Below are 24723 nucleotides of genomic sequence, written 5' to 3' on the forward strand. Positions count from 1 at the left end.
CCACCCCTGCCCTGAAGTGTATTTGCTGAGGCAGTCTTTAAATGAAATACCAGCTGAAGACCTAAGCCGATTAGGGCTTTTTGAGGTCACTCAGCTACATGAAAGTAGATCAGTTTCTCAGTGCTCCCTTCATGTAAACCTACCTCAGTACTCCACAAAGAATCTGACAATGCTGCAGCTTCTCCCTATTCAAAGTTGTCTTTTTTTTTTCCAAATAGAGGACACTTCAGGTATCAAATTAACAAACTTGTTAAACAGTCCAGTTGTAACACTTAACTGATCATTGCTCACTGACAAACTCTTAAACTATTCAAACAGACATGACCTATACCACAGAAGTTATATAACATCTGAGTTCCAGGCTGCAAGAATAAATTCAAGTCAGTAAATACTGAACAGCAATGATTAGTTTCTCCAAATTACTTCCTTTATAGACCTTAGAACATGAGCAAAGAGGTAAGACATCTGGGTTATGTTTTGAGCAAGAGTTATTTTAGTTCTTTTCAGGACACTAAAGGTGTGCAAAGTGCAAACTTGCTCTCAGCACCACCTTGTTTCTGCCAAGCAGACACCGCCTAAGGCTCCTGCCTCCAGCACAGGTTCAGTGGCTTGAGCCTCTGTACTGTGCCCTATCTTGCAACAGAGGTGCTCCAAATGTCTTGGAATGGGGGGCAGGGGGAAATGTCCCAAAGGCTTTGAAACACCAGAGAGGATGATTAAATGATTTCTTTCCCATCCCCAACTAATCTAGATTGTCCCATTGCAGACCCTCATCAGATCTGCCTGCCCTTCTCCCAGCACCAGCAACTCTTGAGATCCTTGTATATACCAAGCTCCACCTGTGAACTCCATACCCAAATAGCCCCTCCCTGTCAGACTTCCCATTTCTCATCTAGCTTCTTATCTTATCAGAATCCTTCATTTTATTTCCTCCCTCCTCTTTGTCTCCCCTCCAGTACAGATTACACACCCATCTTCCCCGGCAGGACAAAGTACACTGCAGGTAACAAGATCTGTTTAGGTTCTAATCCAGAGACAAGAGCTGACACAGTGCAAAGCAGATCCAAAAGAAACATAAGTGCTTGCCAGCCCCACACCATGCAAGAAAGAATGCTCAAGAAATCAGGATGTTTAATCATTCTAGCAAAAGCTCCCAACACTATATTCCTTCTAGAGACAGCAAAGCTCAAGAAGAATGTATCCCTCTAACACTGCCAAAGCTTTGCCTTAAAAAACCCAAATAGAACAAGAAAAGCCCTAACACATACCAGATCCCACCCACACCAGACAAAACCCACCACAAAAACCCCATAACTGTCAAAAGCTTTAGCTTTAGACAATAATTTCTCTCACAGCAACCTAGGGCTTGAAACACTTGGAAAAAGACTGCAAAGAAGTTATGTCGCAGAATATTCTACTCCATAAATTTATTTCTGTTTTCTCCTGAAGCTGACAAATGGAATTAAACAATTAATCTTTTGTAATCATTTTGCCAACCCAGACAGCAAAACCTGAGTAGTCCCTTTGCTGGACTTTGCCTTCTTCAATGTTTTTGGGTACTATACTCTTCTCAGGGAAACACAAAAAAGCTCTTTTGAATATAATATAAAATTATCTCCAGAAAATCTTGCTCTGTCTTCTGTTTTTTTGATCCCTCCTTTGATGATTATAGAGTAGCTAACTATTCTGAAATAAAATTTCATTGATTTAAATTCACAAGGATTGCCTATGAATAATCAATTTACACTTAACAGGAAATTGTTTTGTGTCATTAAATTTGTTACTGTGGTTCCAATCAGCCTCACAAGAAACCAGAGACAATTAATTTCATTAGTCCTTACCGGTCAAGCAGAAACAGCATTTTCTTATCATTGCTGCTACTATCAGTATCACTATTATAAGGAATTAGTTGCAAGGCAAGAATCTAGAGCCTTTGATTGGAGCAAACAGGGTCCTGGAGACTGTTCTGCAAACACACTACTCCTCCCAAGCTTTCTGTCCTATCATTTTGGTACCTAACAAGTAAGTTTCTTCACTCTGTCAAAACCTCTCTTCTACACACCTGAATTTTCACCTTGGCAGGGGTGAGAAAAACCTAAAGACAAATCAATTTACTACAATTCCAAACTGTAAATTTCTTTAGTTGGTCAACAAGATGCAGCTATTCAGCCACGGGGCCTGATGAGAAGTATCCATCCTCAGGGTCCTGAGGGAACTGGCTGGTGCTGTAAAGCCACTCTCCATGATATTTGAATAGTCATGGCAGACAGGCCAAGTCCCCAGCGAGTGGAAAAAGGGAAACATCACTCCTATTTTTAAACAGGGTAGAAAGGGAGAGCCAGAGAGCTGCAGGCTGCTGAGCACCACCTCTGTGCCTGGGAAGATCATGAAGCAGATCCTCATGGAAGCAATGCTAAGGCACATCCAAGACATTGGTTAATGTAGATCATGACCCCTGTATCTTATACAGAACTTGGAGACATTAAAAAACACTGACATGTTTAAAATAACTGATTTTTTATGCATTTATGCAAGTATCTTTTATGATTAGCTGAAAAAAAATATGGATACCAGTAGCTCAGTAAACTTCTTGGGTTCTGGAGAGCTATCATTTGATCAGATCAGTGCATAAATTCTCTGTCTATAAAAGCTATCACTGATTTAATACCTTTTCTTTAAATGTAGCTGATGGTTTAAGATTTCATAGTCAAACTGGTCTTGACATAAAAAAGAAAATCTACCACCCCAGCAGTTCATACTGCATCTGGCTTCTGTGCAAAGTCTGAGAAGAGACAACCTGATCTTCCTTTGCTGAGTGGCTGAAGAATCAGAGGAATTTGATATAGACAAGGTAGGTCTACATTTACAAATGCATTGGCTGACAGTGAACACTACTTGCAAAATGCTGATTCCCCTAAAACAGAGGATATTGACCTCTTGCAGTTCTATTCTATTGCCAGTGTTTGCATAAGAATACCATGAGGTATTTTCATTCAAAGAGCATAAGGGTATTTCATAGTCCACACCATGAAATATATTTGGAAGTCTCTCTATTAGATAGGCATGACAGCTAAAAAAACTTAGATTCAAGCCTCAGTGTGACCTTAGCACAGAGTTTAAAGACAGATTGACAGAAACTATCTATGATTCACTGAAAACATTCTGTAACCCTAATATCAGTACCCGTGCTGTAAAATAGAGAAAATATAACAGCATAAAACCCCCTTCAATCCTGTAAGTCTCACTAAGCTAGGGACTAGGTAATTTCAAATATTTGAATTAATCCCTAATAGTAAAACAATGCATTATGAAGAAAATGTTTAAGTGCTAAATCACAAACATGCTAAGAATATTTTCAAAACCTGACAGTTTGCTAGACTGAGTCTTAAGTAAGACTTGGATCAATCTAAATTATTTATTATTCCCACAAACAGCAAATAATTACATGAAATGTAAAAAATTTTTTCTCTGGAGATGAGTCATTTTCATTCAATACCTGTATCAGACATGAAACACCTTTTTGGGAGGAAATCTAAACCCCATAATTTTTAGCAAATTTTAAAACATAGAAGTAGCCCCATTTCTTGTGTTCACATACCTATATGGAAGATATGGTGGATTAGATCCTGATACAAGCGTCCTGTAAGCTTCTTCTGGTGTTTTCTTCAAGTATATAACCTAAAAGGGATGGAGGAAGAGAGGGGGAAAAAATAAATCAGCTCTGAGCCTAAAAAGTCTTTAACCTGACAGGAACTTCCTCCAGCACACTAAACTCATAAGAATGCCTGTTATCCTCCTTCATGACCAATTCCTGTGACATATACAGATCAGAAAAGACATGCCTACACAGAGAAAAGATTCAGCTATCAACAGAAATCAACAAAACCTTTGTTTTGTGTCAATTCCATACTTTAAAAAAAGAAAATTGGAAATAAAAGTCACATACTGCTGCAACTGAGAGACTTTAGGGTGGCATGACTTTCTGTAAAATAACTTACATTTAAAGCCTAAAGTCTTGCTTGTAGACAAAATATCCTTAGAGGGTAGTTCAGAGAACTTCAGGAAAAAAGTGAGTTTCATTTTATCATGGAATTAGGGGCAAATTTGTACCACATGTTCTCCCAATACAGCAGATTTTATTTGACAGAAGTTCTGGCCCTCCAAAGCTGTGTCTGCTCAAAGACATTCCCACATGACACTTTGAACATAATACTGGTCATGTCTGTCTACACAGCTCATAAAGGCTCATAATAAAGAAACCAGGAGGAAGCAGCAAAAAGATATTAAGAACACAAAAGGAAAGAGGAGAGGAAAAGAACCACTGAACAAGCTCCTGAAAAAAATCAAAAGGATCTTGGATATCAAGAGCAATGCAATAATTGAAGGAGGAAGGATAATTAAATGAAGAGGAAAATACTACAGTATGTCTTCAGCACCTAAAAAGTAATGAATTCCATTAAGACAAATCAAGGAGACATTTTCTGACTCATCTGTACCAATGAAAACTCAGCAACCAAAACTTAGCTTCATTTTTAATTTAATATGATGACTCTTCAGAGTGCTTTCCTTCTGCAACATGCACAAATAAAAAAGACGCCTAACAACACAAAAATCCCAGTGTGAATAGTTTGGACAAGCTGAAGCTTTTTTTGATACGTAAAAAGCAATGTAAAAGTTTAAAAAATTACTTAATAGATATTAACCATTCTCTTGGAGCAGTTTTTTTTTACAAGGGACAAGGTTTTCTTCCCTTTCCCCACTGTCACTACTGTAACTCACTATGTGGCACTGCTACTTGTAAAATCCAGATTCAATAAGTACTGAACTTATTTTTCTCTGAGACTTTCCTTTTTATGTTCTCAGCCTTCTGATTGATGATGTGGCTGAAATTCCTCACAGTTATGCCATTACATTGGCACATGACCTGTAGCAATACTGGCCACATGTACCTGCTGTCAGGAAAACTCATGTCATATTTCCTAAAAAGCTTACAGAACAAAAAGGAAATCAGTATTTTCCAAGTCCACCTTAACACTTATCCACAGTATTGCAAATGCAATTTGGATTTGTGTTTTTCCCACCTGCACCTGCCATTTACAAAATTGGAAGTATATAGAACAGATCCCCTCTAGAGCTGCTTAGATTACCAGCAAACAAACCTTTCATGTTTCAGCTAGGGCTGAGATGTCTAAATTAAATTTTTTAATTAGGATAAAACACTCCTGCAAGGAAATAACTGGACATGCCATAGTAGTTTACTATTACCTGTCTCTGGTTTAGTAACTTTAAGAAGGCTGTGGGAAAATCTTTTCTCCTTCCCAGTCTGAATCTCACTATTGACATGAGAAGCAATTCATTCTAACATGGTCAATTAGAGGTAAGCAATTTGGATTTTCAACATTCAAGAAAATGGTCGTGGAGAAACATAGAGGGGATCTGCAAGAGCCATTCCCTATGTAATAAAATAAATGGAGTTAAGAGGTGATGACCAGGTTTCTCTAAAACTCATCCAGAGTTTTCAAAGACAGTTTAGAGACAAATGAAAGGCCCACCTCCCTAAAGGAGCACCCCTTGAGAAGCCACTTTACACATGGAAGTCTCTTCAGGAAGGTTAAAGTATCCACATGATCAAAAATACTTACAGCATATGAACCTATTAAAAACGCTGCATTCGCTCGCTTCCGCTGGTCAAAGCTGGTGTAGTACACAATCTTCTTCCTTGAGAGGCTGAAATACTGGTTAAAAGAAAATAAACAGAACAGCATATTTACTAAGAATATACTTTAAGAATACTTTAGCAAAATCACTTTTCCAAAACTGCAAAACATGTTAGAGAAAGTTCTTGTCAAGAGGTTCTTAAAATTGAAGGAGCAAAAATTACTGATACTCTGAAGAATCTTCTTATATCACAGATAAATAAGGATGCAGGGAAATAGCCACTGTTTCTGGGCAGATCTCTAGGTTAACTGTACAAAAATATGTTATAAATATAAAAACAGTTTAAATATTTGAAACACTCGCTTATGAACACTGATTAAAGACATTGAAATTTTCAAACTAAAACATCATCCTGTATGTTAAACCTCTTTAGCACATAAAACTGTGGAGAACACAGAAGAAAAAGTCAAGCAATCAACCTTACAGTCATTTTATAAGTCAAACACTTCCATCTATACTTTATAATGGGTGACGGACATATTCAGAAACCTCCAACAGCAAGAATTTACTCAAAAAGGTAAAACAAAAGAAAAAGACTGTATAAGAGAAAAGCCTGAAGAAAAGGCTAGGCAAAGGCAAAACTAGTAACACTCACAATTCTGTTTCTTTATGAAGAAAAGAAGCCTGCGTCAGAACCCTGTAGACAAACCTCCCATTGAAAACAAAATCAACAAGCACCAGAAAAGCACAATAATGACAAGCTGCAGCAAAACTGTTTAAAGCCAGAGAGAGACAATATTGTCACTTAAAATTGGCAAGTTGAACAATTTACTGCATTAGTAATTTGTAAAATTTCATGAATTGCCACACTTCCATTATACTCAGCAACACCCCTTGTTTTTGCAGATCGATTTTTACAGTACTCCTACAGTTTTGAGGAAGTCATCAACAGATATACTAGATTCTGTTTCTAATTATTTGAAGCATTTTTGTATTTTAACAATTTGAATGTTTATAAAATGCCCTAATACCGGTGCTGTTGTTACCCAACTTCAGGTTTTTAAATCTTGACACTGCTGACACTTGGGAAGGGGAGCTAAGGTAACTGCTGCAGAACAGGGTTTCATTTTTAGTGCCAACTGTATTTCACCTCCAGAAACCTGTCCATGTTGAGTCTTCAAGACTTAGCACAAAAATCTCATCTCAAAAACTTATTGCAAATTTTAGAATATTTAGTTTTAACCACAGAATCAAATTTTCCAAAAAAACCAAATATTTCATCACAGGAGAAAGCTGATGCAGAGACACCACAGTGAGTTTGTTACTCCCAACCCCACTGAAACTCACAGATCTAACTGCACCTTCCAGTCTGCTCTTACAAGGCACAGCTGCCAGAGGTGGAAGGAGTGAGAGCTAATGCCAGTGAGTGTAAATAGGACCAACTCCTGACATAGCTGCTTGCTGCTGATTGGAACAGGTTGTATCTTAAGGCCAACAGCAACATCTCTCAGTGTATATGCAAACATACGAAGCACAAGTCGTTACTTAATTAGTGAAGCATTCAATTTTTATTAAAACTTGACAAAATGAATCCCAGTACTTTAAGATTCCTCCTTTCTTCCCCCTCCTCAATTTTTTAATTTTAGTGTTCTCTAACTGCAATTCCACCCATGATGTGTAGGTGGGATAAGATTACAGTAGTTATGCAACAGTGACAGAACTTCAATTATAACTTATTGACTACTACTTATTTTAAAGCAAAGTTCTTTGCAGCAGTTTACAGTACACCTAAAACACTATTTAAACTGCAAAGCTAGCTAGTGAGAAGTAAGTTCCATGTAGTAAGACCATATTTCTTGTTTTATTTTATAGAATGGATTTTTTAATCATACGGGTATCTAAAGTCATTCAATTTTGAGGCACTTTTCTACCCAAAGTAGCCATAATCTGAAGTTTCCAGAATATTTAGATTAAAACAATGGATCAGTTTTATTGCATCATTTTCAATATGTAAGGGTTTAATCCTTGTCATAGGAAATATTTCAATGTGTTTTGAATCCTAACCAAAGCTTTAAAACAAAATTGAAAACTGTTGTTAATGCCTTACAGCATAGCAAGCAGCACAGCAGCACAATTTAAGTCTTCAGAAGCCTATAAAACAAATAGCTTTTTATTTGCACACTAGTTACAGAAAAGTAAGTTTTACAGTAGGTGTTTGCTGAAGCATCAATGCAATGCATCTGTTAACATTAATGTGCAATTTGTCAAATCAGTGCACTTTCATCAACAAATCTAAGCCGTATGATCTATTAAAAAAAAAAACAAAAAGCAAACCAACTGATTTTCTGATCGTATTTAATAAGCCACATCTACCCCTCTGGCCAGGTTCAATGATGAGCTTTCACAACAGCTCTGGGAGGAGGTTCCTGTTTTTACAGCTCCAGAGCTCCACCTGAATGATGGGGGCTCCAGTCCCCTTAGGCACAGCACGCCTCTGAAGAACCAGCAATGTTTCAACAAGGACTTCTTCAATACAGCTCAGCTATGGAACAACTATAGCTGCAGATAACATAGTTGCCAATAACATTTTCTTGTTTCCCCAGCAAAACTAAGGTGCACACACTATGAGGCACTAAAAATATTCTTTACCGGTGAGAAAATTTTATCAGTTTCACACATCATTCAAAGATAAATTTTAACAGCATAACATAACAGTGTCTATCAAGATACATCCCAGAGGAACAAACTGAAAGACAATCTTGTGAATTAAAGGCAGAGGTTTACACAGAAAGTGTAGCAGTTTTTGCTTTAGGTAACAAAACTAATTCATAAGGGTTACAGATTATTTACTTTCACCGTAGGATTACATTTTTTCTTTTTTAAAAGTTCCCCGTAGATCTCAAGAGAGATTTACTCGCAGAGAATTGATGACAGGATTAGAAAGTGTTGTGGTGGACAATCACCAGATAGCTGTGTAAAATCAACATGCTATTTGACAGTATTTTATATAATGGATAAGGTTAACACAGTTGCACTGCTCAAGCAAGAAATTACTTCAATGTGTTTAATAAGCCTAGATCTATGCAAATTCTACTTTTATATATATACACAGGTGTACATATGTACTTGTAAATAGACATGAATATAAGATTGGCAAATTTAATACAAAACAATTAATTTAAACATATGCATGCAACCCTGCCTCAAAATCTAGGCTGTCCTACATGAGATGCTTTGCAATTACTATAGTTCCCTGTGTATGCCCAGCAGTTTATTTATAGTAAAACAAAAAAAAAGCCAAATCCCTCTATGATCCAGTAGCAATACAGCTACCATACAAAAAGTAACCCCATAGTTTATAAGCCTGCCAGTACCTTTCCTCTCCTGCCTTTGATCTTCAATACTTGTATCATTTATATCAGCAACACTCCCTGATTATTTCTGCTCCTTAGTTTACTGAGAATGTGCAAGGCTATGCACAGATAAAACACAAGAGTTTTTTAAAAGCAGTCTTCATGAAATCAGACTTACTTAAAACAGAAAAAAAAAATCATTCATAAATGAAGCCCAGTTCCTTGGTTAAGGGCTTTCTGCCCTGAACAGAATTCTAATACCAAGTAGGAAGACAGCACAGGCAAGTTCTTCCCTGCTGCTGACTTGAATAGTGAATATCATATTCACAGCAATCAACAGTTGAAAAATTACGAACACAACGTCAAAAAAGTTTTCCTGTAAGGCACAGACAAGACTGCCTCAAATTTTCTCAGCAAATGGATATCTGAATAAATTCTTTATCTCTTCAGGACAGAGGTATTTACTGTTTAAAAAAAAAAAATCAGTCAGCACAAAGTTGCAACAGTTTACTTTAAAACGTTGATCTGCCATTAGCACATTTCAAACCAATATCCTTCCTCACTAGTCCCCCACAAAAGGAGAGGGGAAAGCAGAATACTGCCTCATGTTGAACTTCTCTTGCAAAAGAGAAAGAGATATAGCTGAAAGATTTGAAAGGGAAGCTTGTGGAGCTTTCCAGCTTTAATGAGATCTTATACTTTTATTTCTCCTGTTCCTATCCATAGAAGTTTTAGAATTAAAGAAGCCTAAGTGTTAAATTTGAGACACCACATCCATATCAAGCCCTGCATGTTTGCAAATAATTTCTTTTTGTGTCATACTTGGAAGACTCTTTTCTTAAGAAAAGTACACTAAGTGCTTACCCAACCAAGCACACCAAATTATCTGGGCTTAAGCACTAGGATTGTTTCAGGATCCCAAAAGTGTTGCAGTATGGTAATAGCAACCATGCCATGACAATCTGCAGACTCTTTCACTTCCTATGATCCTACAGTCACAGGGCACCCTTAAGGCAATGGTGTGCAAGCAGCAGTCTCCCAACAGGGCACTCTCTCTGTCCTTAGTCCAATCTGCACTTCCCATCACTGAAACCCTCATCCCAGGCTGCTCACACATCACCTGGTGCCACATGAGAACTGCCATACTTTGGCTGCTGTAGGGCAGGTAGGTCACAGGTCACAAACTTGTGAACCCCCTAGTTGAGGCCCCAGAACCCCTCTTGAGGACATGTGTGAAGGACAAACACAAGAAGATAAGGAGTACAGACAGTGACTAATCCTTGCCTGGGGAAGCTGAGCAGCAGGCACTGCAGCTAGGCCTGCAGGCCCCAGGAGCTGCACTCCTCTGAGGCATGCAAACACACAGCCTACTCACCCACTGCAGATGGTATCTCAATTAGGAGAGTGTGGCACAAATCTAAACTGCTAGAGCAGCAAGGCTAACATTAGCAGTACTGCTGTGCCCCAGGGGTGGTGCCAATCAGCCAGACTGGAGTCCATTCATGTGTAAGTTTTTATACCACTCTGGCAGTACTCCAAGCTTTAGCTGTTTGATTCCAGGTATTACTTTCAAGTGGCTGCACTATCAGGTTACCTTTCTCTCTTAGGCACTAGGAGTTTAATTTAACCTATTTAGAATTAGCCTCTGGCAAGCCACAAACAACAAACTGCACTTCCTCCCAGTGCAGACCTCTCTTTTCTGGTCTTGAGATATTTATTAGTTTCTTACTTATTTTCTGGGTGAAACTCCTGTACCTAGGTTCAAGATTGAAGGCATACAGTAATATATGAGATTGTATAACAGTCCCAAACTGATCAGAGTCACAACCTGAATCTGGAAAAGACAGAACTGATCTCTCTAGCTCCCAAGAGCACAGTGGAGTTAGAATAGTAATTTGATTACTGGTTCTTCTCTGGAGTAACTGCTTCACAGAGCAAGCACACTCCAGTTTTTAATAACACAAATATAAGGTTACAAACAGCAGAATTAAGTAGGAATCTTTTTTCGCCTGAGTAAGAACCATTGGTCATGTGTTTGAATGGTGCAGTGGCACTGCAAAATGGGATGATAAGGTATTTATAAGGTGCTGGTGTTATCAAATGGCAAATCAAACATTTCCCCAATATGAGCACAGGCATTCAAAATTACAAACAGTACAGATTAACTTCTTATAAGTATCTTTTTAAAGTAAGAAGCAATGTAAATTTTCACTAGAAGCACTTATTTTTTCAAGAAATTTGCAGCAGCTCTGCAAGCCCTTCAATTTGCAGAACCTCCACTTAAGAAATTCCTGGAATTCAGCATGCCCCTGAAAGCAGCAGGTAGCATGAATCAACTTAACCAAAGGTTTCATTTGTGACTCTAGAAAAAATGTCATTTTCAATAAAGGACCCTCTTAACAGTGGCCAAAGCAATCACATCTGCTGTCCCATTTCCTTCTGTCAGTAACAGGCCTAATCCTTTATATGATAAAAGATTTTAAATCTGTAACATTTAGTGAAGGGTCTCCTCCTTACTTGCCCACAAGTTACATTAATCAGCATTTTGCAATTAAAACATCTGTTTCATTTCTTGCAGATGACAGATTTTCTATACATGCTGCAAATCAGTTCATCACAAGTATTTGGAGAAAGTGAAGTCTGCAGCTGTACAGCTGAGAGGGTCTGGCTGGGATGGAGCTGGGATTTAGGCACAGAAGCCAGTGTGATGCTGTGATATAGATTTGTCACCAAAACTGTGTTGATAGCACACCCACGTTTTATCTGCTGCTCTCACAGTCCCAAGGCCTTCTTTTTCTCACTCTGCCCTGGCCCCTTTTCCACTGAGACTTAGTTTAAACAGCGGGATTTCAGGACCCATGTTTTGTTCCTTGAGTACCTGTTTTTTCAGTTATTCAGGCCAGCACACACACTTCATTAGCTGCAAACCCTAATTTGTGGTGACACAATTAGGAGCTTTTGTTATTATTGTCTTAAAAGTGTTGAGGTTATGCAAAAAGATGAACGCAGCCTTCAGCCACCTGCCCCACCTCCTAAGCCAAAATGAGGGCATATTATTTTCTTTCAGTCTTCAGAGGGAAAAAACCTAAAAACAAAATATCCTTAAAGCTTAGCAATAACCACCTAGCTAGTGAGCACCTAACGACCACTTTCAAATTGAAATAAAATTACCCAGTTTGAAAATACAAAAATACAGGAACATTGTTTTTAAACTAAGCTTACCTTTAATTTCTTATTTAGTTTACAGCAGTATCTGTATAACATTGCCAAATTTAATGGTCCAAAATCTCCATAGAAACTGGAAAAAAACCACAAAACAGTATTATTTATACAAAGGAGCTAAGCAAATTTCAACATGTTGTTGATAAATAAAGCTGAAAATCAAGGATACTGAGTAGCCAATACACATGGAACAACAGAGGAGTCTTTTATTGATTAATTTAAAAGGACAATAGTAACAATTAATTTAAACAAATTAGGAGTGCTTCATGTTTTTAGTTCTTATGACATCACTGATCTCCTCCTCCCCACATTCTCTCAAACAACAAAGCCAAGGCCAGTGCAAAAAGAGACAATCATATTAGTTTGATCACTCTCTAGGACAAGGAGCCTTCCTGCCACACCAATGCTATTGCAGTATCATCTGCTTCACAATATCAAGTAACAACACAAGGGTTGGTTAAGGTTCAGTTCAGCACAAAACATTATGATGTAATTACAGAAGCTAATTAGCTGGGAAAAAGACCAAGCTGTCCAACTTAATTTTTAGGTAGGACAAAAGTTAACTAAACCAAGAGAAAACTGCAGCCCCAGGAAAGCAGGGTTTAACTTCACAATTCAGCATCTTCTCTAAGATAAGTCTGCCAAATAAGGTCAACAGTTATTTTTAAAACAAAACCCTCTGTACAGTTTTTCATAGAGATGAAATAAAAATGTTCTAAGGACAAGTATGAGTTAAGACAAACAAGAAGTTAAAACTGGAGCTCTAACAACACTAGAGTGAATGTAGATACCAGGAAAGTCATATAGAAGGCTTCCTAGTGTCTCCTCCCATACAGCTGCACTAACACATGAATCAAACACCCCCACCATCCTATCTTACTCCATCAACTTTAGAGCATTCTTTCACTTAAATATAAGATGGAGGAGTAAAACTTATGATATTAAATTATTTTCAAAAAAATCTTGTTAAGGTATTGTGGAAAAATATGGAATTGGATAGTTACTATAACACAGAATACTTTAAAAAATTGAGAGCAAAGTATCTGAAAGCTACAACTGAATACACAGTTCATCTAAAGAACTGGAGAAGTACAGCCATGCTTTATAAGATTTATCACAATTCATTTGCTAGAAGTACATCAATATGAAGTAATATATCCACTTCTACTTTTCCACATGATTAAATTTGAACAGCAGTGTAGAAAAAGTACATGAAAATCAATTTAGAAATTTATCCACAAGACAAAGTACTATTTTGGTGGGTATAAGGACAAAATACATTTGAGTCTGTCCAGGAAGTAATTGTCTCTCTACAAAATGAAGCCATTCAGGTTCTCTCAGCCCCAAAATTAAAGATGTCACAATCTTTGACTATTTCTCCATCACTGATTACCATCAAGAGTCCTGTGCTTCTCTAAACACAGTGGAGAAGGGGGTAGAAGCACCTTTGTTTAAGACACTGGTACTATCCCTGTTTGTCTATGCTGCAGAAACAAAATATTTCTCAGAATACAAACACAATGAAAGGAAAGGCACCTTCAGTCCCTGCTGCATCAGCATTACCACCCATACACAAAACCACTGACAATTCCCAAGTTATTTCCCTACTACCATAGAGGCAGTATAAACCAGCTCTTGCCTTTGCTGATAAAACATTGTGGATGAAATGTGAGGCAGACAGCTAAAATAATGCATGTAACATAACCTTTCTCCATTTTATACCTCTAAATTGAAGTTAATTATCCTTTCTTTGATGGGGCTAAGTCAAACAAGTGCTTTACAAATCTTCAAATCAAAAGAGTTCTTTGGAAGATAATACAAGGCTCTGTACTGAAGTCAATGAACTCTGATCTACAGAATCTTTCTTCAATTTACATCTCTAGGCCTAAATACAGTTTCTGACATGTTTAAGCAGAATGATTTAATCCTATGCACCCTCATTACTTTTTCTACAAAAGGCCATTTCTGTACTTGAATTAGTGACACTTGATCCTGCTTCACCCAAAGGATTTTCATCTCAAGACCAGAATTTTAAGTAAATGTAAGTGGAACATGGGAAATGGGCTGGGTATAGAGAATGGGGATGAAATGACACACCAGTCACCAGCTGAATAAAGAATTTCATTTGGCAAAAACTGAAGATCAACATAAGAAAAGGCAAATAGTCACCGATAACTATTCATCCAATATTATTTTACTTCCATCTCTTTTACATCTAGATGTTATAACAAAGCATTGAAAAACAGTAAAAGAAATTGGAATGCCTCTGAAGCTTAAGCTAGTTAAGAGAAACAGTTACTTACAACAGAGGTGGAAACCAGAGGAGCAGAAGGCAGGTATGGTATTAATTACATTTAATTATATTTTGTTTTAATCAAGTACCTAGATGATATCTTAAGTTATTCCCCCCCCCTCATCCCATTGGGACTTGTTATCCTAATGCTTCTCAAACTAAATAGTGAAACCCCAGAATATCCTAGCTGAACATTTAAATACTCTACTTCAAAAATACTATCATGATGTCACCTGGAAGCAGTAGCAGAAGTTTCTGGTATCTGTTTTCTCCTTAAACTCTTTGAACCATTTCTTCCTACCTGTAATTTGTTGCAGTATTATATCTGAGGTATTTGCTGTACTGTATCATAGGAATGGTCATCCCCCAAGAAAGGCCAGCCCATTGTTCTACTCTGTCACACAAACAGCACTGTAAATTCTTCCAGGGAATTTAATGGTGAAGGAAATGCAGCCCACAAGTCGTTTCCAACTGCAGTTCCATGGGATGCCACAGGAAGGTGCCAGGAGTCAGTTCAAGCCTGAACCAGCACTTCTGAAAGCAAACACCACTTTTTGCTAAGCATTTGAATATCTCTGAACCTTGTGCTGGAGAAAAATGCTAAACAGATTTCCCATCCTCAATGATTAGATGGTGCCATTCACTGAAGGAACATTCTAGCCCAGCAGATTTTTAACTGAACTGATAACCTCCACAGACTCACAGAGTATGCTGAGGTGCCTTGCTGTGGTGTTGCTCTCTGGCCTCCCATTCCCCAGGCTGCCCCTATATCCAGGGCTGTCCCATTCCAGGTGCAGAATCTGGCACCTGCCCGTGCTGGATTTCATACAGTTGGTGATTGTCCATCCCCCTAATTTGCTGAGGTCCATATTAACCTCCATCAATCTATCAGGCCAGGATATCATCTTTCAAAAACAAAATGCATTACTTATACTTGACTCCAGATGCCTGATACCTTTTCCCTACAGAGCAGTACTTTTATACTGCAACTCACTTCCAATCATGGCATGATGTTTCTTGTTTGCCACTTTATTCAGTCATTGGTTTAGTAACTTGAAAACAGAGGCATCATTTAATAACTGCAATCATTTTCTAGAGTACATATCCCAGAACTGGAGCACAAAGAAAAAGTATACTCATTAAAGCATGAATTTTGCCTTCTTGAAGACTTACAATCATATAAAGCCACTTTCCTGTCAAAACAGGAGCCCCCCCAAGCCTGCAATTACTTAAGTCAAAAGATAAAACCCAAGAACCTGGTGAAATAAAAATACAGCTTCCTAACTGCAAAACTTGGGTAATTTTTCAGCATTTTACAAATGTCCAGCTTTTATCAAAATTAAGAGACTGTTTCTCTTATTGTGATTCAGTCTTCTCTTGCTCCTCCCTCCCTCTTTCCTACACAGGAACATTCAGCTTATGACCCTCCAAGGGCCCTACTGCATCTGATGTGAGCCTGGCCATTTAGCAGCACAGGCCCAGGTGCTGCAGAAGTGGCCACTTGACTGTTCAGCTACTCCCTTCAAATCACAAACTGAACACTTCTCACATGCAAACTCTCTGCATGAGAGGATCAGCCTGCACATTCATTACAACCTAACTGCTGCCTGGGAAATCTCACCTATTCAGGCTTTTTTCTCCAACTCCAGTTTCCTGAAGTGTATTTCTCCTCCCCACTTCTCAAGCACATGAAAAAAGGTGAGCACTGTTTTTGTCCTCTCATCCACTGGTTCCAGTAACACGTGGATTGTTAGGAGCTTCCTTAATTGGGCCAAGACAAAATTCCTAATGCTTAATGCTGCTTAGGGATTGTGTGCTTCTGAACAGACCAAGGGTGATACAGCAAAAATAACCCTGGAAATAGCTGAAGGCAGGAACAGTGCAGAGGCCCTGGATTATGCAAAAACCCCCAGATATTAAGTGCTTTTCATCTTGGAAGTTCCAAATCTTCCTCAAGATCCTGATTCTTCAAAATCCAACAACTCATGGATCTAAGTAATAGATAATTAAAATAATTATTCCAGATACACGATTTTTTAATCCAGCGCTCCTTGATATCAAAAACAAATTAACAATGAAGAGGCTGTCCCATAAAAAAGTTGTCCTGTAGAACTTCAGGGTCATATCAGAAGCCGAGTCCCTTTGGAAAAAAAAGTCCTCTTGGCAGAGGCCAGGAAGTACATAAGGGATTTCCTAGACAAGCTACATTCCCATCCAACATAAAACTGGAGCTCAGAAAGTTGCTGTTTTATTCTGGTACCCTTTTACTGCAAACAAAAGAAAAACCTCCTCAGTACTACCAGCAAATGCTTTTATCTTATACTTAGGAAAAAACAAAGACAGATATGGTAAAGTAATGTATAAAATTAAGCTGGGAAATTTCCTTGTTTTAATTTTGGACTTAATCTTGCTAAGTTTTCTTGGTCATTGAATAGCCAAGGTCAAATTTTCAAAATTACTGATGTGAATGGCTTTCTGTGTGAAGTGACAGCTCTGATTATTGTAACAAGGCTAAGTTTTTCTTTATCCTTTCCAATGATTTAAGCCACAGACACATGGAGAAGTTCAGGTTTCCTATGCAAGTACTGTTACTGGTGAGCCACAAAAAAGCAGCACTTAAGCAAAGCCAAAGCAGATAGGCTAACTCTTACTCTTGTCACAGGAAACACAAACTGTTTCTTTGCACATACACAAGCAGTAGAAGAAACAGTACTCAGCTAATATTGCTGTAGCTAAGCACTTGAGAGTCCTGCTCTATTGCTACATAAGTGAAGTAGCTCTCATGAGGACTGCTGTGAAATGGGCAAGCAACATCCCATGCCCTGAAAGAATGTTTCAGTGTAAAGCATGATTTACAGGGACTATCATATTTACTACTTCTGTTGCTGCTTACACCATGTCAGAGATTAGAGCTGCAAAAGCTGTTTATACAAGAGAGCCAAAGGCAGAACAAATGACTGAACAAAACCATTATGATTTATGAAGGCCATTATAAATCATCAGTATGATATTCCTGTTTCACAGTATTTAAATTCTGACTTTGTTTGAGAAAACTATTCAGAAATAAAAAGGACATTAAAAGTTGCTTTGATAAAACTATGTGAAAGCCAAGTTAACCAGTCAAGTGTAGTATTCTCAACCCAGATCTGTTTACTGGAAGGTGAAACGTGAAAGATGCTATTCTTAGAGAATAAAAAGCTTCTTACCAGTGCCTAACTCATTAACTGAGGTCTTGCCAAGGCAAGGTTTGTCTATTTGCCAAATGACAATCTTCATCAAGATGGATTGTTTCTCATTAACTCTGTTTTTCTGAAGCAATAGTTACCTGTATTACACTATCCTCAAAGACTGTGTTCCCTTATAAGAAGTAGTGCAGACTTTATCAGGAAAAAGCTCAGAAAGTTACAGAAAGATTGAGAAACTCTTACAGAAACAGAACCATCAAAGAAGATATTTCAGAATTGTATCATTCCATTCAGGTTTCCTCTTAATTGAGACATTTGTATATAATTTCTCTGGCATAATAGGTTCAAGGTTAAATTGCAGCACATTTAACTAAAATAGTGACAGTTCTAGTAGCAAGTTCCTAGTCTGCTAGCATTTAAGATAGGCTTAAATGGTTTTAAGAACATCTTTATTATCTTTTTAGTGTGAATGTTTAAGTTAGACAGTATTATCAAGTCATTAGAACAGTTGAAAACTTCAAGTGAGAACTGAAGTCTAAAGCGCTCAAGATTACATAACCCCACTTGTGTATAATGTAGTGATAAATCATGTGACAAGGTACAGGAGCAAGCCAACCCCAAACTTCCCAAACCACCAGATCTAGCACTACAGCTCTTTGTTTAATAAGTGGGGTATAGTAATAACATAAAAATTACTTCCTTATGTCTCTTCAAGAGCAGGGGAAAAAAAGGAACCAAGATAGTGAGTTTTTAAGTACTATGTGATCCAGTAACAGGCTCTCTGTAATCAGGCAACTCCAACCCTACATATTCATGAGGTTTTCAGATCAGATACTGCTTCAGCAAAGCAAACTGACACCTCTGTAAAGTCAGCCAAATAAAATTCTCTAACAAGCTAACAGAATAAGAGCCCAAAGAAAAGCAATTTAAACAGAGAGAGAGCTGAAAGAAAAGCAGTTTACTTCCAAGTACAATGAAGTATCTTTATCTTGTCATTACAATGATGCATCTAAGCAAAGTTAAATCAATAAACAATTGTATTAATGAAATTACTTACACACCTCACAGGTGCTGAGGATTTCATGCCTGAGCAGACATCTCCTATCCCCCTCCTGAAAACTTTCTGAACAAGTCATTTGATTGAAAAGGATAAGTGGCTGTGGAATTCTGACCACAAGAACCACCCAAGGAGGCCATTTCCATGAAGATTCTGCAAGCCACTGTTCTGAGCTACAGCATTTCGAAACTCACTTCCAAATATTTACTTTGCTATCATGCAACAAATACTTCTAATCACTTTCTCACAAAGAAGACTGCCTTTTTGAGGAAGTGAGGAGACCATCTGATCTGTTGTATTAAAGTTACACTCCACTACCACTTGCAGACAAGCCCTGTCAGGCCTCCTACGTTGTGTGCAGCCTGGGAAACACAAGGGACTGATGTCAAGCTTGTTGATAACATGAGGGAAGCTACAGTAAAAGTAGCACCTCCCCAAGAACTGAGCCTTGCATTCTATTCCTCAACTTACCTCTAGCCCTCCAGATTCAGAAAGACATTAAAAATATACATAACATGGTAACCCTACCAACACTTGCTTTTACTTCCCTGAGAGCACATAAATCTCCTTAGATACGAGAGGGCAAAAAAAGAAAAAAATTAAGATCAGGCAACACCAAATATTGCAGACACTGATAGGTATGGGTGCTGCAATACAAATACCAGGGAAAAGTTTGGCAATGATATGTAAAAGATTATTACACAATTCCTTGGTACCACCTGGTAACTGTCACTTATTTTCATATCACATTTCAGCATTTTATGAGCACAAAAGGGAGAATATCTTTATGGTATCAGATATAGGACAACAACTTGAAAATGGGCCAAACAGATTAGGAACCATCAATTCAGAACATACACCAGGAGTTATGTGTTCAAAGTCTTTAGTTGTGCCCCAGTAGATAAAGGAAACTTTGCTTCCCTCCATTACCCAGTAATTATATCTGGTGTCAGGTTACACCTTCATAGGTCGTTAACACTGACTTAAGGAATATACCTACAGAATTTCCTTTACATATTAAAGAAAATTACTTTCTCCTCCACACCTTCTCAAATTTCTCAGTACTTTTTTTTTTTTTAAATATGACACTGTCCTTACACTAATGCCTCAGTTACAGGCCTTGGTTAGTACAGCCATCTGTAACTAACACTACAGAACTAATCCCCCTTTTTACCCACAAGATCAAATGCCACCCAAGAGTCCTTCACACTTCCTAAAAGCACATTAAGAAATAAAACATAATACTGAAGTCTGGAAGAGATACAAGTTTCCCTTCCTAATGCAAATGTAACACTTTCATACCACACAAATTGCTCAGGACCTTCCCCACTTGAGTTCTGCTTTCAATATTAGGTCAACCTTCCCTTGGGATACTCCAAAGGTCCCTTTCAATCAAAATTCCTTAATGATCATTAAAGAACTTACTCCCAGCCCAAGCAGCTCATTACAAAAGTCAGTTTTCAGAATAAACCATTGGGAACTCCAGTAGAAGACACACAGCTTAAAGATAAGAAAACGTCCAAAAAAGATACCCTGAAACAACAAGCTGTGCAAAGAAAATAAGCTAAAAACCAAGGAATATTGGTTTACATCTTCACAGAAGCAGTGCTGGCCACTGGAGAAAGGAGGAAAGAATGGCTGATGCTCACAACTGCTTCAAATCATTTGGAAAGCAAGTTATGCTTAAAACAGGAACACACTTTTTGTTTCACTTCTGCTGCAGCCAAGTCCGTGTCAAGCAGGTAGGGATATATCATCACACAGGAAACAGTTGGTCTGGAAATGCAGTCCAAAGCACCAACTTTTCAGCCACAGCACAGAGTGATTACTTTATTTGTTTGGTGTTTTTTGTGTCCTTAAGTAGTATTCAAAACTATAATCAGTTTTATTTTTTACCTTATATATGAAGTCAGTGTCTTACAAACACGAACTTTTTACTACACAGAAAATATTTTTCTGCTGTTCTAAAGATGCAAAAGGCATCAAACGTGCTATATCAAAATCCTCTAACAAAACCAGAGTTATAAAAGAAATTGCAGATGCTCCTCAAGAGCACATCTAAACATTGCATTCTTATGGTTCTGTAAACTTCATACTCTCCATACAGGAAACTACAGGAAATATAAAACAAACTACTGTTTACCTATTCCTGCCAAATAAGTCTTCTACTTAAGACACCATTCAATAAAGTGTGATTAGTCCAAATAGACCTGCATGTTTTAAACAAATCTTACAAGGCTCAGATATCCTTCTTTGAGCTCAGCCACGACTTAAGCCCTTTAACTGGCCTTGCAATTGTTTTCATGGGTCTTTTTTTAAGCATCACCTTGTTAAACTAGCTTGAGCTAATAAATAAATACATTTGGACTAAATTCATTCTCATATTCTATGCAAGTAACCCAACGGGGCAAAAATATTCTATAGAATATATCAAAGTGTGTTGGGGAGACTCTCAGGTGATCACTTTGAATATGCAAACCACAACACTTACTTTTCATAGACTAGCTCCTCATCGGTACAGAAGTAGTGGGTATTTACGGTACTTTTCGGTTTAGTGCTTAAAGTAGCGAAGTACAGCCGATCTGAAAGACAGATTAGAGGCTCAGCGTCGGTCAGCGAAGGCAGCCGGCCGCCGCCTCGGGGCACGCCTGTCACCGAGGGGCGGAAGAGGCTCCGCCGCTCCTTTTTCTGCTGCGTGAGCGGCGGCGGGAGCGCCCGGAGCGCTCTGCCCGCGGGCCCTGCCCTGCCGGGAGCCCCTGGGCAGCGGCTCCGGCCCCGCGAGCAGCGCGTAGCAACAGGTGCCGGCCCCGCGCCTCGCCCGGAGCGCGGGGAAAGCGGCGCCGAGGCGCCCGCGGCAGCCGGGGCGGGCAGCCCGCGAAACCCGCCGGGCAAAGGGGCCGGGGCCGAGCCGGGCAGGCAGCAAAGCCGGGGGAGGGCGGTAGAGAAGCCAGAGAGTTTCCTCGCAGGGGGAGGCTCCGGGACCCCGCGGGCAGGGGATGGGGCGGCTCCCGCCCCGCTCTCACCTTTCACGAACTCCGAGGCTCCCAACAGCACTTCGGAGGCGGCTGCCGCCGGCTCCATCTTAAAGAGGGCCCGGAATAGCGAGGCGCGGGGCGGCTCCGAGCTCATGGCGCTCCGGAGCAGCGCCGGCGGGGCCGGGGCGCGCTCGGAGGGACGCGACCCACCGGCCAGAGGGGCCGCCCGCGAGGGCCCAGGGTGGTGCTGCGAACGCAGCGGCCGCAGCCCGCATAGGAGCGGGAGCGGAGCCGAGAAGAGCCCCGGGACACGACGGGCAAGCGCCCGCAGAGACTCCAGCTCCACCCCGCCTCCAGCCAGGAGACGCCCCCGGATAAAGCGGCAGCGGGCGGTTACCAGGCGACCGGCGGCGCTCTGGCAACCGCGTTACGGAGCCTTTGTGTCGCCCGGCCCAGGGCTGACGCTGCGAGTGACCGGCCCCCGCGCTCCCCCCGCTCCCCGGCCCGGCAGCGCTTCTGCTCCGGCAGGCAGCGGCCCTGAGCCCGGCACCGCCCCGCCCTCCGCCCCGCCTAACCAGGCAGCGCCGCCGCGCCCCGCTGCGCTGGGGCTCCTTTTCCCCGCCCGGGGGCGGCCCGTGGCAGAGCGCCCCACGGGCACCGGGCACGTGTCGCGTACAGCTTGGAGCGGGGCTGAGCCGGAGCGCTGCCTCAGCAGCGCGGGCGGGCTCCGGACAGGGCCAGACGGAGCGGCGGGGCCGCCTCAGGCGCGGAGGAGCCGGCGGAGCGCCCATGGCGCTACCTGGGACACCCTTTGTCGTGACAGACAGGTCGGTTGACCAATCAGAGGCCGCTCTGTTACTCCTGCAGCCAATGAGCTGGCGGCGCCCCGGGGAGCGCCCCACCCCAGGCCCCCCGCAGTCGCCGCTTCCCGCCCGGGCGGTGCCGGGAGCCGCTTGCGGGCCGCAGGAGAGGCCGCGCACTCCTGAGGCGCGGAGCTCTCCCGAGGCGCTGGTTCGAGCTCTCCGCGCGTTCTTCCGCCTCTCCCCTTTAGAAGGAATTGTAGGTGCCAAACAGGGCAGACTGTCCGTCTCAGTTTTACAACTAAAGCAAAGGTTGCAACGAAGAGGTTCCTCGAGGAGATAAAAAAGGGGGTTAAAAAAAAGTCACTCTTCCCGCGAACAAGCAAAAAAAATCCACTCCTTTAAAAGATGTAATAAAAGCCAAATGCAGCCCTGAGGTTCACATTTATATCACCAGCTTTCCCTAACACTATAAATAACCTACTGTAACCACCAGTGCATACAGTTAATCCTGGTGTGTCTGCTAATGATGCTAAACATGAGTGTGAAACGCTTCTGACTCCTCAGGTTTTAATCTAGTGTCATAAGCACTGGATAATCTTTAAAGCTTTACAAATAAGGTGAAGGACTACCGAAGACACTGCAGCTTTGGTTTTGCTTAATTTTTGTGCACTGCTTTTTTTCAACTTTTTTGGAAAAGCTCCAAAACTAATGCGCTACATTTCACCCTGTTTGTGCCCGATTCTGAAACCCGAGAAAAGCTCATTTTCAGTTGTAAGTACTATTCCGTACAAGATGTTCACAAGAATGAGACTGCAGTCTTATGTAGCAGCAAATTAAATAAAAGGTTGTTGGAGGGTTGTACCTTTTCATGGAAACGAGTGTTTATTTTTCTTTTGATTCTTCTTTACAACTTTCACTTGTGTGTAACTTAACAAAATCAAGTATTTCACTAGTGTTTTTTTATTTACAAGCAATTTTCTGAGGGCTACTGTATCCTGTGTAAGAGACGAGGTATTAAGGTATATTGTCCAGAACTGCAATTTTTTAATGCCCTTTTTTACTCACTACAGACTTTCACTACAGTTCAATGTAACACATTTCTAAGTCAGTGCTGTACTCTGCTTAAGGGGAGTTTGAATGAGCATACTTGAAATAACTTTAGCAACACTCTTGGGCAACAGAAGGAAAGATAGAGCAGTCTACAGCCTACTATCCAGTGTCCAGAATCTATAGAAACAGTTTGTGATAAAGCCTCAGATATGTAAACCCATCCAGCTAAACTGGTGAATCTAGGAGGTAAATATTACTAGATGCGAAGCCCAGCTGTCACATTCTTGTATACTGCTTATATGTCTTCTGCAAAGTGAAATTTTCATTGTAGAAAAGTTCTCATTTGTGGCTATTAGTATGATTATTTAATGAATTTCACTTTGTAAAATGCTAGCTTTAAAAATATTTTAAACTAGTACAACTTAGTTATTGTAATTAATATTATGTACTCGTTTTAACATTTGAGATCAAATATCAAGGCTGCAGTGACATCTTGTGGCATTTTTTTGTAAAGAAGCAATTTTTTTGTGCATTTTAGCACTATATCCTTTTTTATCACAGATGTTTAAAAAATATATTTTAGATACCATGTTTAAAATCCTGTGTTGCATTAACTGTAATTTCATCAGAACATTCAGAGGTGGTGATGATTCTGTTTAGACTCCAAAATACTACCAAATGACACAGATAACCTCTCAAAGAAATAATCACATACATATTACTTTGTTTAAAGTATAACTTTTTGGTAATGTATTTTCAGTAAAGAATCCTAAGACATTTTTATAACTACCAAGGCATAAAAAAATCCTCTTTTAAAAAATAAGCAAATAACCCCTTTTGGTTCCAAAGTACAGTGAATTATGGCTGGAGCTTAAGTCCTATCTTTGTATTTTCTTTGCTAAGAGTACATTATTAAGGCTGTTGGTTACTTTATGCCTTTTCTTCCTTCATAAGTAGGCCTTACCTAAATTAAATGAATGTATGTGCCAACAAGTACACATTTTAAAAAAAAAAAAAAAAAAAAAGAATTCTTGGTGCTTCTCCTGAGTATGCAAACTGTGAGCTTACTTCAGACATCTTAACACGAAAAATTTTGGTCAATAATCTGAGAATAAACACATCACAAG

At 39.8% G+C, this 24723-nt stretch overlaps 1 protein-coding gene across 4 annotated transcripts in view; it reads right to left on the bottom strand.

The window, feature by feature from the left end:
• The window catches only part of CDC14A (cell division cycle 14A), a 49173-nt gene extending 27056 nt beyond the window's left edge, over positions 1–22117 (bottom strand). For 2 of the 4 annotated variants that reach the window (XM_074546169.1, XM_074546171.1), the window contains exons 1-5: positions 21792–22117; positions 21260–21350; positions 12234–12309; positions 5643–5735; positions 3599–3678 (exon numbers count right to left, since the gene is read on the bottom strand). In XM_074546169.1, coding sequence (XP_074402270.1) covers positions 3599–3678; positions 5643–5735; positions 12234–12309; positions 21260–21350; positions 21792–21897 — 446 coding nt within the window. In that variant the 5' untranslated portion in view covers positions 21898–22117. The remainder of the gene's footprint in view (positions 1–3598; positions 3679–5642; positions 5736–12233; positions 12310–21259; positions 21351–21791) is intronic. The other 2 variants (XM_074546168.1, XM_074546170.1) reach the window with 2 other exon arrangements.
• Between the last annotated feature and the right edge of the window lie 2606 nt (positions 22118–24723).

Source organism: Zonotrichia albicollis, chromosome 8 (genome assembly GCF_047830755.1).
Source record: "Zonotrichia albicollis isolate bZonAlb1 chromosome 8, bZonAlb1.hap1, whole genome shotgun sequence".
Lineage (NCBI taxonomy): Eukaryota > Metazoa > Chordata > Aves > Passeriformes > Passerellidae > Zonotrichia > Zonotrichia albicollis.